The sequence below is a fragment of the Typopeltis vanoorti genome, chromosome 12 (genome assembly GCF_054136105.1).
Source record: "Typopeltis vanoorti isolate ZY-2024b chromosome 12, IOZ_Tvanoo_1.0, whole genome shotgun sequence".
NCBI classification, from domain to species: domain Eukaryota; kingdom Metazoa; phylum Arthropoda; class Arachnida; order Uropygi; family Thelyphonidae; genus Typopeltis; species Typopeltis vanoorti.
Window position 1 is genome coordinate 45311590 of NC_143560.1, and position 15912 is coordinate 45327501.

At 36.4% G+C, this 15912-nt stretch overlaps 1 protein-coding gene across 1 annotated transcript in view; it reads right to left on the bottom strand.

The window, feature by feature from the left end:
• pod1 (coronin) overlaps window positions 1-15912 on the bottom strand; it is a 434089-nt gene that overhangs the window by 212285 nt on the left and 205892 nt on the right. The window contains exon 11 of the mRNA XM_090401146.1: window positions 10362-10419. Within this exon, the coding sequence (XP_090257272.1) occupies window positions 10362-10419 (58 nt within the window). The remainder of the gene's footprint in view (window positions 1-10361; window positions 10420-15912) is intronic.

Below are 15912 nucleotides of genomic sequence, written 5' to 3' on the forward strand. Positions count from 1 at the left end.
AACTAAGTTATTTAAAAACTAGAAAGCAGAGAATACATCGGGGATCAACAATGAGCAAGTTAAAAAAACATGGAGAAAAACAAAAAAATAGCCTATTAACGATTGCGGCGTAAATCCGGTGGTACTGTGCAGAGCAGAGAGCTGGACTGCTGATAAATAAGAAGACAGATTAAAAGGCTTTTAATCAAAGTGCTTAAGAAGATTCAATGGCACAAAGTAGTTACACAAGACAGTTAGGCCAGAATTTGCCAAGAAAGACTGCCTTGTGTCCTTCTTTACAGAAGGGTTAGGGGCAACTGAAGAAGGAAGACAGAAGAAGAAGATAGCCTGAAACCTTGAAGATCCATCTGCAAAGAAGCAGCCATTTGGATAGGAGGAATTTTTTTTTTCTTTTCTGCTGTTTATCCTTACACAAAGTCAGATTTGGATTTGATGATAGTTCTTCTGCAGGCTTGACCTTCCAAACCTTCCAACAGATGGCAACACTGGCAGAGGACAGAACCCAATGGAGGAAAATAATCTATGGAACACTCAACTCATCCTGAATAAATGAGAATGATGATGAAGAGGAGGAAGACATTCTTTTCCAGCAAGAATGCACATCTGGTATATGCCAGAGTCCTTTTTTCACTCATGCTCAATTGTCAACCCCATCATGAGAAGGTAGGGTCAACAATTGAGGTGAAGACTAAACACAGAGCATCACCTTCCCATTAGTGGCCTTGAAATCATTATAAATAAACTCTTTTTTTTATTTTGCATCCCCCTCCCCCTGGAAAGGAAATATTGATGAAGCAACTTTTCCATTCCTGATAGTTGTAACAGTGAAACAAGGTCTCATTTAAAAAAATAAATAAATAAATAACTGTTTGAAGAAATGACAACCTGTTATCATTATGTTGTCAGTAAATGGATAATAGTCATTAAATGACTATTATCCATTTCAATAAATTTATAAGAAATGTATTACACATTCATATTAATTTTCACTAGAGCTGTGTTTTTCAAAAATTTTTCTGACTATGACCTACAAAGAGAAATACATTTCACATCACAATCCAATACACACACACACACAAAACTGAAACAAGAGTTTCACAAAACAGTATATACCCTTACTAGATATATTAACAAAAAAACAAAGTTAATATCAAATATGATTTTATTAGCATTTAAATGATTCTTTTTTACGCTCCCATTAGAATGTGTAAACATTTTCATAAGTGTGGTATACAATTGTGTTTTATAGTTAGATTTGAATACTTGTATAAAATCAAATCAGAGTGCTTTACAGCTAAAATCTGTGAGATCCACTCTGATATTTTCTATTCTATTTCATTAACACCCAACCGGCCATGGTGTCTATAGACGTCCATCAAAATCTGGATACGATTCTGTAACACCTACTGAATAACATGGATAAGAAGTGCAATTTGGTCTCACTATTTCATCCACCAAGACCGGTAGAGAGGTTAAAAGACTACTGGTCTTGACCTGCAGATTTTGAAACAGTATACGACAGTAAATACTGTTTAACGTAAAAATGTTTCAAATATTATACTTAGGTGTTGGCTACTATTAATTTCATTAATTTAGCAGTATTAATGAAAGCATAAATAAATGTGAAAATTTATTAAGCTGCTGATATTTTGCAGGATTTCAACATATCACCCTCAGACCACAAAGAACACTAATTATTATTACACCCTCCATGGAATCAGCAGACTCATCGTGGGAGGTTCATTCAACTGACAACATATTTATCATACCGAATCTTAAAATCCTTAACACTCTATGCATTAACAAGATATTCTGGTAATGTGTTCCATTCATAAATAAATGAATAAATGTCTCTATTATATCACCTCTTTTCCTATCTACCAAACTCTGCAATCCTTATTTCTTCATTCTCTCTCTATAGCCAGCATTCCAAATTCCTGATATTGTCTTAATCACTCATCTCTGGATCCTCTCCAATGTTTCCACATCACATTGAAAACCAGGTGACCAAATCTGAGCACCTTCTTATCCTTACATGCCAGACTACTTCTTATCATAGCAGCACTACAATGTGTAGTCTTTGCAACACTTGCAATATGCATTCTAAACTTCAGTCTACTGTCAACGATCACTCTCAAATCTCATCCACTTCCTGCAGTACAGCATGGGCAATATAGTACAGACCTTATATACTGGTGCCCAAAAGCAAAGGATGAACTACATTTTTAACCTGTACATGAAAAAATTTTCATTACTACAGCCAAATGTGGACATAAAAATTAATGTACAGTGCTTACAGAAAACTATGTGGAGAGACATTTCAGTATGGAATATGTCCACCCCAAACTGCAATTTGGCTCTCACAAAGTCATACCATGATTAGCACCAAAACGATTCAGAAGTTTTTGAGGCAAACTGGCTCACTATTCCTTCAGAGCAAAAATAATGCCTTGTTTGTTTTCTGGAGGGGAATTTCGAGCAGTAATGCATGTCCCTACTGTGCCTCAAATGTATTCTATGAGGTTGAGATCTGAGGAGCGTGTTCCCCACTCGATTCGATTAATATCCTCCATCTCCAGAAGTATCTCCACTGCTTATGTACAATGGGGTGTGGCATTGTCATCCATAAAAACAAATTCTTTGCCTACAGCACCATGGAACAATTCCAATGTCATCGAGAAACTTCGTTGCAATATCATAGTTTCTTCTTTCAGAACTTGTAGCTCAGTGCGTCCATTAAGCATAATATCTCCCAACACCATGACCTCAGCAATGCCATATTTATCCTGTTCAAGAACATTCTAGTGATGGTAAACAGTACCACTTTCACAACAGATCAAGTGTTGTCTAGAATTGGAAGAAAGACTAAAATGACTTTCATCTGTAAAGAGTATATCGGCCCACAGGCATCTTGTCCAATTTTTATGGACACAACACACCACTGAAAATGTGCTCTATGATGAGCTGTTGATAAAGAGATACACACTACATGCCTTTAGGCATATAGGCCTACTTGTTGCAGATGTGTTGCCACAGTTTGTCAAGATATCCACTTACCTGTGCTTGAATCAAGCTAACTTGCAGTGGTGCATCGATTATGTTTTGCTGATAGAACCAAAAATCTGTCTTCATGCTCTGTGACAGAGTGAGGGTGACCTCTCAGCAAAGATCTGAAACACGTTCCACTGGTTTGAAAGGCTGCCAACAACCTTGATACAATGCCATATGAAATTCCCAATTCTCTGGCAAATATCAGCAATAATTCTTATAATTTTATAGGTATTATTTCTGAGAAAATTCCCATCTAAAATAAACTATTATTTTAATGGCTAATAATTTACTAGAAGTTTATTTTCCACTTGGTTAGACTATAATAAATTTAGTTTAATCCTTTATCCAAGTGTAAGCAAACAAAGTTTACGCCTGAAGTATCTTCAGGACAGGAAACTCGTAGTAAATCCTCATCACTCCTTGTCTCACTATCTCTCATAATGCAAAGCACATCTCCCACTTGGATCAAGGATTAAACTAAATTTATTATAGTCTAACCAAGTGGAAAATGAACTCCCAACATCTTTCTCTAAATCCAGAGTAATTTAATAATAAGGTGGTACACCTTTTGGCGACTCGTAGAGGTAAATATGACCTCTCCATTGCTACTGGGTCTGGCTCCCACTGATGAGACCTCAATTAAGGTCAAAACTGGGTAGTGGCCCTTCATTTAATGCATAGCATTATACATGTCTGCAAGGAGATGTGCTTTGCTTTATGAGAGATACTGAGACAAGGAGTGATGAGAACTTGGTCCACCTTTACTACGAGTTGCCTCTGTCGTGAAGATACTTCAGGCGCAAACTTGGTTTGCTTACACTTGGATAAAGGATTAAACTAAATTTATTAATGGCTAATATAGCCTACTTCATTTACGAGTGCCCCTTTTTTTCAATGTCATTGGCTCTTTATCCAAGAACTTAGGGCATAACTGAAGTGTTATAAAACTAATGTATGAAGAATAAAAAAAGGAGGAAAAATTTGGACATTTGTAAAAATTTTGGATGTTGTTTTCTGTCTCCTTATCCTGGCAATATGCCTTCATCTGCTGTTAAAGGAAGGGGGAGTTTTTTGGGAAAGTGGGGAAGTAGGGGTAAAGTAATGCAAGGAAATTATATGAAAAAAACCTGGGTTTTTTATATGTATAATATTATTTATATTAAGGATGGGTAGAGAGTGTTTGAGGGGGGGGGAGAGAAGGATTCGAAGATAGAAGTTATTTTTTGGGGAGGAAAAAGGAGGGATTTAAGAGAAAAAGTCAGGGGTGGGAGTAATGGGGTGCAAGTCATTTCGACAGGCGTCATTTTCGCAACTCGTGGGGGAAGTGGATGCTATGTTATGTCGTTTAGGTGTTTCCGTCTTTGGTGCACTTGTGTTGTCTCCTATTGGTCGGAGTCGTGACCTAATTTTTATGTTATGGAGCTTCCAACTTTCGGAGATTATGTAGGGTCGGTGGATGTTTATCGTGTTGCTAATTTTTGGTTTGTGGTGACAAAAATTGGCAACACTTCTGAAACCTATTCCAGAACATTTAAACAATAAAAAATGCAACAACAAAAAGAAAAACAGGATACAAAGTACAGGAAAAACAGAAATAGCAGTCCACGTTCTTGAACAAAAACATATCCCGCAAATCGACAAGGCCATAATATTAGATATACAAGACAACAAAACAATGCTTAGAATATCGGAAACGATATTCTAAGCATTCTTATTAACCATAAAAAATGAAAACTCAATAAACGTCCACCCACTGACTCTACATAATTGCTGAGAGTCAGAAGCTCCATAACATAAAAATTAGGTCACGACTCCGACCAATAGGAGACAACACAAGTACACCAAAGACAGAAACACCTAAACAACATGACATAGCATCCACTTCACCCATGAGTTTCAAAAACGATGCCTGTCAAAATGGCTCACACCCCGTTTCTCCCACCCCCTGACTTTTTCCCTTAAATCCCTCCTCTTCCCCAAAAAAATAACTTCTATCTTCAGATCCTTCTCTCACCCCCCCCCAAACACTCTCTGCCCACCCTTAATAGTAATAATATTATAATAAGAAACCCAGTTTATTTCAAATAATTCCACCACATTACTTTCCCACTTTCCCAAAAAAATCCCCCTTCCTTTAACAGAAGATGAAGGTACATTGCTAGGATAAGGAGACAGAAAACAACATCCAAATGGTTTGTCCAAATTTTTCCTCCTTTTTTTATTCTTCATATATTAGTTCTATACCACTTCAGTAATGCCCTAAGTTCTTGGGTAAAGAGCCAATGACATTGAAGAAAAGGGGCACTCCTAAACAAAAGTAGGCTATATTAGCCATTATAATTTTTTTATTTCCAAAATTCCAATAATTTTCTGCTTGTGAAATCATCAAAATAATGTCCTTGAGACATTACGAGACATCCAAGGTTGCAACTTTATTCCTTCATGAAAAGAGCTTCCTTCAAGCTTGCTTAGTGCAGCCATTTGTCTTTCATTCTGTTGAGAGCCACCACATGATCCCTCTGTGCACTATGCGAAAATTTTAATATTTACCTGCTTTCAACTCGAAATCATCAGTTATACAAATTGCCACAAGCTGATTTGTCTGAATTTGGGTTGTAATCTTCAGAAATAGTGTTAACCCTTAGGTTTTGGACACCAGTGTATTTCTGTACTCCAGACTGCAACACCTTGCACTTATTAATATCGAAACTACAACCCCATTCCTTAGTCCAAGTCAAAAGTCTATTCAAATGTTCCTGAAGGAATTAACATCAGCAGTGCTACTTATAATTCTCTCCAACTTTGCATCATCAGCAAACAACTAAAGATCTCCAGTCAGTCCATATGATATATCATTTACAAACAAGTTAAACTGCAGGAGCCCAAGAACACAACCCTGGGTCATGCCATTAGTTATCCTTTATTGAGACTCTGCTCCATCATACACAACATGCTGGTATCGTTCAGAGAGCCAATCTCTGATTCATTTAACCAATATATTATCTATTCTCATCCTCTGCAGCTTGTACACCAATTTATCACGTGGTAATGTATCAAAAACTTTTGCAAAATCCTAAAATATCACTGTACATGATTCTACCTTATCTAACACACTTCTTCTTTCACTACGCATTATTCCCGCTTCATATGCAGGGTTCGCTGGTGTTACTTAGATGCGACTACTTGTTAATACCACTCCCAACTGACCTGTTGCCTAGTCTGCCGCTGGGGGGAGGGGATATATTTTTGGCTGTAGAAGCATATGTTCACAGGGGCCGGTTTGCATGCTTGTGGGATAAATGCCAGATAAACTGGCTGAAAAAATCCTACTGCCCGTGCCCAAGACTGGCCAACTTGGCTATGCCTGAGGAAGATCCTCAAGTTCCTCACGTCTTCGACAGGAATCAAACCTGGGACACTCCTTCCCCAGGCATATGGTTGCAAAGCGCAAAGCCACTAGGCTAACTGTGCAGACCCTTATCTAACGCACTAGTTACCTTAAAATAAAATGCAAGTAAATTGCTAAAACCCTTTACAAATCCATGCTAACCATCATAAAGAATGCTATGTCCATCAATCCTATTTTGCATTCTATTCCTAACCAATCTCTCCAACACCTCGACTACAACTGCAGTTACACAGACTGATCTATAATTAGAAACTTCTGTCCTAGAACCATGCTTATGGAGAAGTACTATTTTGCCTTCTTTACACTTCTCAGGAACTCTACCCACTGCAAGACTTTCATTAAACAACCAGGTCAAGGATATAGTTAACTGTTGTGCACATGCCTTGAGAATATGTGGTGATATGTCATCTATTCCCAAAACCTTATTAACATCTAACCCAATCAACACCTGATATATCACTTCCAATTCTTCTAATACTTACCTTCCTTCTATATACTGCACAGCTTCATTTACACCAGTATGATATACACTGATAAAGTGCTCATTCAATAATTCCACCAGTGTCAACCTACCATATTTATTTTTTCTCTTGCCTGCCATATAGCAGAAAAATTCCCTTAAATTATCCTTGGCCTGACCAGCCAATCCCTTTTCTTTTTTTTTTTTACCATGCTTGTAACCTTCCTAGCATGCACTATATACCTTTCATGAGTACAATCACCACCAAATGTCTTGTACCTTCTCCATAGCATTTTCTTTTCTTTTTTAATATAGCTTGCTTAATTTCACTGTTCGTCCATTTCACTCCTACTCTATTTACTTGCTTAACCCTTGGTATGCAATTATACAATGCTTGTATCAGATAATGCCTTATGAATTTCCATGCACTGCCAACATCTTTTCTGTCCAGCTCATCTACCCAACATACTGATGCTAACTGACTACAGAGATTCCCTTAATCATCCCCATCTTATACTTCCACACATATATCAATTTTTGACAGTAACCTTTTCTTGTTTTGCCACTCCCAAACAAGTACCTCATGATCACTTTCACCAACCAGCAGCAGTGTTAATATCTCATTAACAACTACATCCTATGAAGTTATCACCAAATCCAAAACATTAAAGCCTCCAGTTAATTCAGTCACACTTAAGATATTTTTCTCTCAGAAATTAACAAACTCAATCTCCTTGTTCCCATACACTATCTGCTCCTCCTTCCAGTCTATATTCCCATAATTAAAGTCTCCCATCAGAATCACATTCTTTATTATGCCCAACCAATTTGCCGAAATATTACGCAATCAGTATTCTCTACATTTCCTGACCTATAACAGTATCATATCAGATATACTAGCCATTAATTTCAACTTCACATCACACAGATTCAAATCTGTGAATATACTATCAAACTTCCACACTTTATAGACAATTCCTCTGCAATCATTAACAGCATTACCTCTCCTCTTTTCACCTTCCTATCCTTCCAAAAAACTACATACCCTCCCATTTTTTTATTTTTGACATCACACTCTCCTCAGACAACCAAGTTTCACTATCATTATCTTTGGACATACTGACTCAATCAATGAAATGCCAATCAATTGTTGCCTGGGGAATACAACCAAGTCTACCAATGTGGTGTAAGCAAGATGCCTCCTGAATTTTACTGAAGTCTACCATAATACACATTGTGATGGCCTGAACATGTTTCATCAACATTTTTCAGATATCCGAAATTTAGCTGGAGGTTAGGCTAGCTCTAGACACACTTGCGACCATGCAATCATCTTCACTATCTCAAGAAGGCGGTCATCATCCCTCTTTTAGACTCAATACCATAATATAATACAATACATGCAAACTAATTAGACTGCTCAGCCTGTGTGCATTTGATAAAGGTATCAAATGCACATAGATTAAATATACTGAAATGGCTTTGTGGAACAAATTGGGGTGCAAAGCCAAAAATCCTCAAAACTACTTACACTACACTAATAAGGCCGATAATGGAATATACAGCACCTATCTGTCACCTTCGGACTCATCAGTAAAGGAAAAATTAGACAAAATACAAGCAAAACATCCAAGATTATCATTGGTGCAGTCTCATCCACTAACAACATCAGAGCCCAACAGGAATGTGGGCTCGACCTGCTGGAGAACAGATGAAAATTTGCCACCATAAAATTCATAAATATCAGAAGCTACCAAAGCAATCATATCTCCCTAAAAACTTATGAACATTGGAATAAAAAATGCAGACTTCACAAATCATCAACTTTACAATATGATGATACTATCAGGAAGGGAATAGGTCTTGATCAGCTAAATGCCCACATAAACAAAGAAACTCTATTTTCCAGTCCATTACCTCCAAATACCTCCATAAATCTAAACCTTACCAAACTCTGTACAAAAAAAAAAGGTCTAACTACTATCAACCTTCTTTCATCCTCCAAACAGGTTATTTGTTATACCAATGGATCGTCAGACACCAATATGATTAATGGAGGTGTTAGTGTTCTCCTTCTACTCCCGAAAGGTGAAAAACTTTCAATAAAAGTTGGATCTGGGAGAATAGCTTCCGATTTTACCAGCAAACTTTACACAATAAATAAAGCACTGGAAGCCTACTTAAAATTGTCATCATCTCAACAATCTGAGGGAATTATAATTTACAGTGGCTCAAGATCAGCTATGCAGGCAATCAAAAATGGCAATACCAAGCTCACACAAGACACCCGTAAACTCTTAAATCAACTAAAGTGTTTAGGAAAAAGTTGCATTTTACAATGGATTTCTGCTCATGTAGGCATTGATTACAATGAAGCAGCTGATAAATTAGCAAAAGAGGCCAGAGAACTCAACCAAGAAATTCACATGATAACTCTTGCTGATGCTAACTCAGTAGCAAAAGCTAAACTAATTCCACTGAAATCAGCGACGATACAACATCAAATTCCCGAAATCAATGCTGGCAGAAAGACCACCACCACGATAGCAAGACTATGAAAAGGACATTATAGAGGAATGAAGATCAATATAGATGAAACAAGAACATATAGAAACTGCAACAACTGCCCCAATACTGAACTGACACCCACTCACATCTTTACCTCTCCAGCAATTACAGCAGCCTTGCAAGAAATAGATCCTAATCCTGAACAACAGCTCTATACAAACAAAATCATCAACATAGCCAAAGCAGTTCAAGGAGCACATGGAAACATCTAAGACTCTTCAAAGGACAAGACAACAATATCAAATGCATTAATGAAAAGCAAATATATGGATGCCTGGGAAGCACTTGTGTCTTAAGTAGTGCAAGCTAAGGCAACTCCGATGCTGAGGATTATATTCTCATAAGCTCTCTAGTCGAAACTTTCAAAGTTTCTATAATATATTCAGCTTTGAAATAATATCAGATCTGATGTTATTGGATCTTGAATGCAATTATAACTATTCTATTCCATTTTTGGTGATGTAAATTCTATACCAATATACATCACCGAAATATAGATAATATGGCTCTTTCTTTGATAATAACTAACCCTTTTCCCAATTCCAGTGTATATCAAAATTCAACAAACTTTTGAAGACTGATGAGTGACAAAAAGAGTGAATTTCAATCTTTTGGTCACTCTATTCTGTGACTTTACCCCTCCTGTTCCATGATTCTTTAGAAAGTATTTTAGACATAATCTAATATGGCACAAATATCCCAATAAATTTACCAATACAGTAACATTATTAGAATTGAATAATATTGTAAAAAATTTTAAAAAAAGCTAACTACAATCTGTGTATGTGTAGAAATTTATGAATTTATGGCAGGAAGTCAATGTTGTAGAAATATGGCCACTAATACTTTTTAATAATTATGTAAAATCCTTACCTTCACTGAAATAGGGTTCTTTTTCTGTGATCTCCCAGTATGACAAAATGGTATCTGCCTGAATAAATATGGTAACAATATATTAGAGATAATAGTTTATTTTAGATGATATATTATCATAGCAAACACATCAAGATTAAACAAAAGACTGTCATATCAGCAAAGTAGATGAATTTCTCTGTGACTGCTTCTCCAACAGTGCTCAAAATATCACTATATTTGCAATTTAATTAATTTATTAACTGAAATTTTGCAGATCTTATTTAAATAACCATGAAAAATTCCAGATAAGTGCCATTTAACATTATTAGTAGCAAACATATTTTCTTAAATGATAAAGTTTTACATGCTAATTCCTTACACTTCATTAATGCCATTCCTTGTTAATTATACACCTTACGGAAACAATGAAAAATTGAACTGGTCTAAAAATTACAGTAAAAGAAATATTATTTTGCTTAATAATGCCTTTGCAAAAAAAAAAAAAATAAGCCATTTGTGTTTGTTTATATTACAAAATAAACAAAGACAAATGACATTAACTTTAATGCCATTAAAAACAGCAAGCTGATGTTTTTCAAATAGGAATGTTAAAAAATATCAAGTTTTTAGTTACATATGTGCATTACACAAGGAAAAAAATATATATGTGAGAAAAAAATACATACCAGAAATTCAAACTAGTTTTATGAGTAGAGGGGTGCTTAGGGGTCAAAGCTATATAACTGAGAGGAGACTTCCATATAGCCTTCAAAGGAATGTGTAGAACTGACCGGGACTTCTGACCTAATGTCCAATCCTCACCCTCTCGTTGTGCACCCTGTTTTATATCTACCTGGATACTGAACGAACAGGGGTTGGACTGGCAATTTGGGATTTAGCCGACCAAATTGTATTCTTACTGGTTTAAACCACAATATTAAATGATTTTACAACATTACAGAATTTCATGCCAGCTGGGACGTCGCCCGGTTAAACAAGGCCCCTGTAGTTTTTCGCCAGGGAACCATGGTGAACAGCAAAGTCAGCTACTGGAACAAATCCTAAAACACACCCCAACTCAATATCACCAGAGCTTAAGATCAGTACAATCAAAAAAAGAAGCTTGAATGGCAAAGATATGGAGCTAGCTGAGGACTTGAAATAACTACCAGATCGACATAATAGGGGTGACTGAAACAAAAAAGACAAAAGCTGGTGAGATCTGAGAAATAAATACAAAATGTTATATTCAGGCAATGACAATCAAAGAAAAGAAAAGGAGTAGCCATAGTATTCAACACTAATACAAGGCTAATCTTCTTGAATGGCAGGCAATCTCAAGTAGTGTGATATGGGCAGTGGTGAGCTATAAGGGGCTCACGAAAGCCCTTTGTTAAATTTTACTCAAATTTGCAGGCCCCTTGTTCTTTTTGTTTAGTTTTTTTATTTTATTTATTTTTTTTAATATTTTTTTTGAAACATATTAAGCGACAAACTCATACAGTAACCTAACAAACATTAGTCTATTCGGCAGTGTATAGATTATTTGGAATTATTGTTTCAACTCCTCTATAAAGAATGTGCCCAAGTTTGAAAATAAAATAAGCACATGCGCTATCTTTACCCTTCACCCTTCTGGTAGCCAATGGTATGGTAAAACCAGTAGCCAATCAATTGTTTTATAAAATATTATAAACGATTTCATTTTTATTATATTTTGATAGTCAAAAAATGTTTTTCTTATGTAAGATAAATTAACACAGTTGATTGTGTGTAAATATTTCATGTTTAGATCATGAAATATTTGTTTAAAAATGATAGCCTTTAGAGGTTGATTGTGCTCTCATACTTTTTGATTGGAATTTGTACACAAGCTGCATTAATAAAAGTTTTTGTGTGAAATACACTTTTTTTTTTTTTTTTTGCTCGACGATGCGAGCCCTTTATTAAAATTTCCATAGCTCATGACTAGATATGTGCAAATCTCAGAATGAGGAACTGGACAATGAGACTTATTTGGGCCAATGGTCCCACAGAAGGTTACACTAAGGTAAAAGTGGAGGAATTTTTTGAAGCTTTAGAGAAAGCAACTAACACAATGAATGGTCCTTGTTGGGATCTAAATAGCAGAGTAGGAAATCATTATCAGACATGCAAAAATGTTTAGGGAAAATTTTGAGAAAAGAGCAAAGCTAATAATAATGGCAAATACCTTTTGATTTCTGCTCAGGACATGGACTGGTTATTACTAACACCATGTTCCAACATAAAAATGTACACAAATTCACATAGAGAGAAGAGGCATGGAATAAGAAAAGACTCATTGACTATGTTATTGTTGATGATGTTTTTTTCTCTGGTGCAGGACACTAGAGTGTACAGAGGATTTAAAATTAGAAGAGATGACCACATTTAATCTTGAGCAGGATAAAACTGAATTTCATATTAAAAAAAAAAAGAACATGTAAGAAAGTTTTAAAGCAAATAAAAGTTGAGCAGTTCTCAGATATGAACTGTAGACTAAAATGCACAAGCATCATTCAAGAAAAAATTAAAGAGTTTGTGAACAGGAACCAAACCTTGGAGATTCAGTGGCAAGTCCTGGAAAAAGCACTGATTGATTCAGCCATAGAAGCATGTGGTGAGGTTGTCTGTAAGGATAGAAAAATCAGAATACCATGGTGGACACAGGAAGTTAAAGAGGCAGTGAAGGAAAAGAAGAAAGCATATCAAAAGTTCCTGGCAAATAAGTCAGCTTATGCTCTTAGAGAATACAGAGACAAATGTAAGAAAGCTAAACACTGTGTCAAAGTAGCTAAACAAAAGTCATGGGAAGACGTCTGTAAGAACATTGAAAATAAATATCAAGAAGATGGCAAAATATTCTGGAGGTTGTTGAAGAATCTCAGAAATAGAGGAAAGAGTGCTCTAAAAGGAAATTGAAATGATGAATTGAAATGACATGAAAACTGGAGAAAAAGATATTCTTCAAGTATGGCATAATTACTTCAAAAAAATTGCTAAAAGTGACAGCACAGTGGTAAAAAACACTGACCAGGCATGCAATCAGGAATACATATCCATACTTGAAATAGAAAAAGTCATCAAAAGCCATCAAAATGATATGTGGAAAGGCAGCAGGAGTATATGATATTCAACCAGAAATGTTCAAGTATGGAGGTATAAAAGTCTTGCAGTGGCTACACTGCATAGTTCGAAGGCCTGGACAGAGGGACGAATTCCAGATGAATGGAGTAGAGCTCTCATAGTACTCATATATAAAAAGAGATTATAATAAATTTAGTTTAATCCTTTATCCAAGTGTGAGCAAACAAAGTTTGCTTTTGAAAGTATCTTCAGGACTGGGGTAAGGTGGCACAAACCAGGCAACTCATTGCAAAGGTGGAGCAAGCTAACATCACTCCTATCTCAGTATCTCCCATAATGCAAAACACATCTCCTTGCGGATATGTATAATGTTATGCATTAAGGGAAGGGCCACTACCCAGACTAGTTTCGACCTTCAGTTGGGCCTGGCTCCCACTGAAGAGGTCTCTTCAGTGGGAGCCAGGCCCAAGTGGAGATACGAGGCAGAAGCATTAGCAAGGTCATCTTTACCTATAGGAGTTGCCAAACGGTGTGCCACCTTCAACATATAAAAAGGGAAATAAAACTGAATGTGAGAATTACAGAGGTATTTCCCTACTGAGTGTTCCTGGTAAGATTTATGCAAGTATACTTGAGAAACGGCTGAGAAGAATTGTGGAAGAAAAGCATGGTGAAGAACAAGCTGGATTCAGGCCAAATAGAGGATGTCAGAATCAGATCTTCACTTTAAGACAAATAATTGAGAAATCATGGGAACATAACAAAGATCTGTATTTAAGTTTTGTAGATCTGCAAAAAGCATATGACAAGTTGCCAAGAGAAAAGCTATTCAAAATGCTACAGTGGGGGCATTATATCAAGCAATAGTAATTCTTTGAGTTGTAAGTCAGCAGTTAGAATTGAAGGAAGTACAGGAAGATGGTTTAATGTTAAATTTGGTGTGAGACAAGGATGTACATTATCCTTCTGTTATTCATTATCTATATGGATCACATTATAAAGGGAAGTGGTATTAAGCCTGATATCAAAATTGGAGATGTTAATGTCAGCTCTTTGCTTTATGCAGATGATGTTATACTTCTAAATAAATCTGCTACAAGTCTGCAAGATTCCCCTGACTAAATTGAATAACTGTTGTAATAGATATGGTATGAAGGTCAGCAATAACAAGACAAAGACAATGAAAATAGGCAGAAGCACTGAAAATGTTAACTGCATTATGAATGGAGAACCTATAGAATAAGTAAAACATTTCAGCTACTTAGGCACCATTTTTAGTGAAGATGGTAAAATAAATATGGAAATAGACAACAGAATCAACAAAGCTCGTATGGTAGGAAGTCAACTGAATAAATTTATATGGAATAACAGAGAAATTAGTCAAAACACTAAACTGGCTGTATACAAGACAGTGTTCAAACTAATTTTAACTTATGGATCTGAGAGCTGGGATAGAAATAAAACACTTGACCAAAGACCAGAGACCGCAGATCGGAGAATCCTGAGAAAGATTAAGGGCATGAACAAATGGCATCAATGACAATCATATTAAAAAATGAGGATATTAGGAAAGAACTTGACATTGTTAGCATCCAGGAATGTGTTAGCAGACTTAATTTCAGGTGGTAGAGTCACTTAAAGGGACTCTACCACCTTTAGGTCCGCGCGGTTAGCCTAGTGGCTTTGCGCTTCGCAACCATATGCCTGGGGAAGGAGTGTCCTAGGTTCGATTCCCGTCAGAGACGTGAGGAGCTGAAGGATCTTCCTCAGCCATAGCCAAGTTAGCCGGTCTTGGGCGCGGGCAGTAGGGTTTTTTCCGCCAGTTTATCTGGTGTTTTTCATCCCGCAAGCAGGCAAACCGGCCCTTGAACACACAGGGATACAGCCAAGAATACCTTGAGGCATAGGAGTGACCATTCTATCCTCGTATTTCGGTTACGAAATCCAAGCATGCTTGGAAGGTTGTGGGCCTTAAAGGCCTGTTAAAGCCATTGGGATAGATAGAGTCACTTAAACAGAATGAGAGAGGAAAGATTAGCAAACAAAGTATTCTCTGCCAGGTTGGCAGGAAAAAGACCCAGAGGAAGAACAAGATATAGGTGGATTGATATGGTAAAAAGTGTCTGAGAAGGGAGAAATATAAGATCTGACGATGTTGGAGCCTTGGCATGTAACAGATTGATTTGGAGGAAAATTATAGATAGGAAGTTAGTAATGATATAAATTTTTCATGTAGTACTATCATATCCTGTACACTCCTTGAGAAAACATATCAGGAATTTGATGATGATGATGATGATAATTACTTCAAATTCCTGCACATTTTCTGAAATCTCACTAGCCTATGGCTCTGACGATATCTGTGAATGGTTAGTGATGGATCTTAGTATGTTCCCTTTATGACACTGAGAGTGTGTAACAGTATGGTGAATGTCTTGTGGCATTTTTTTTTCTTCTCCTG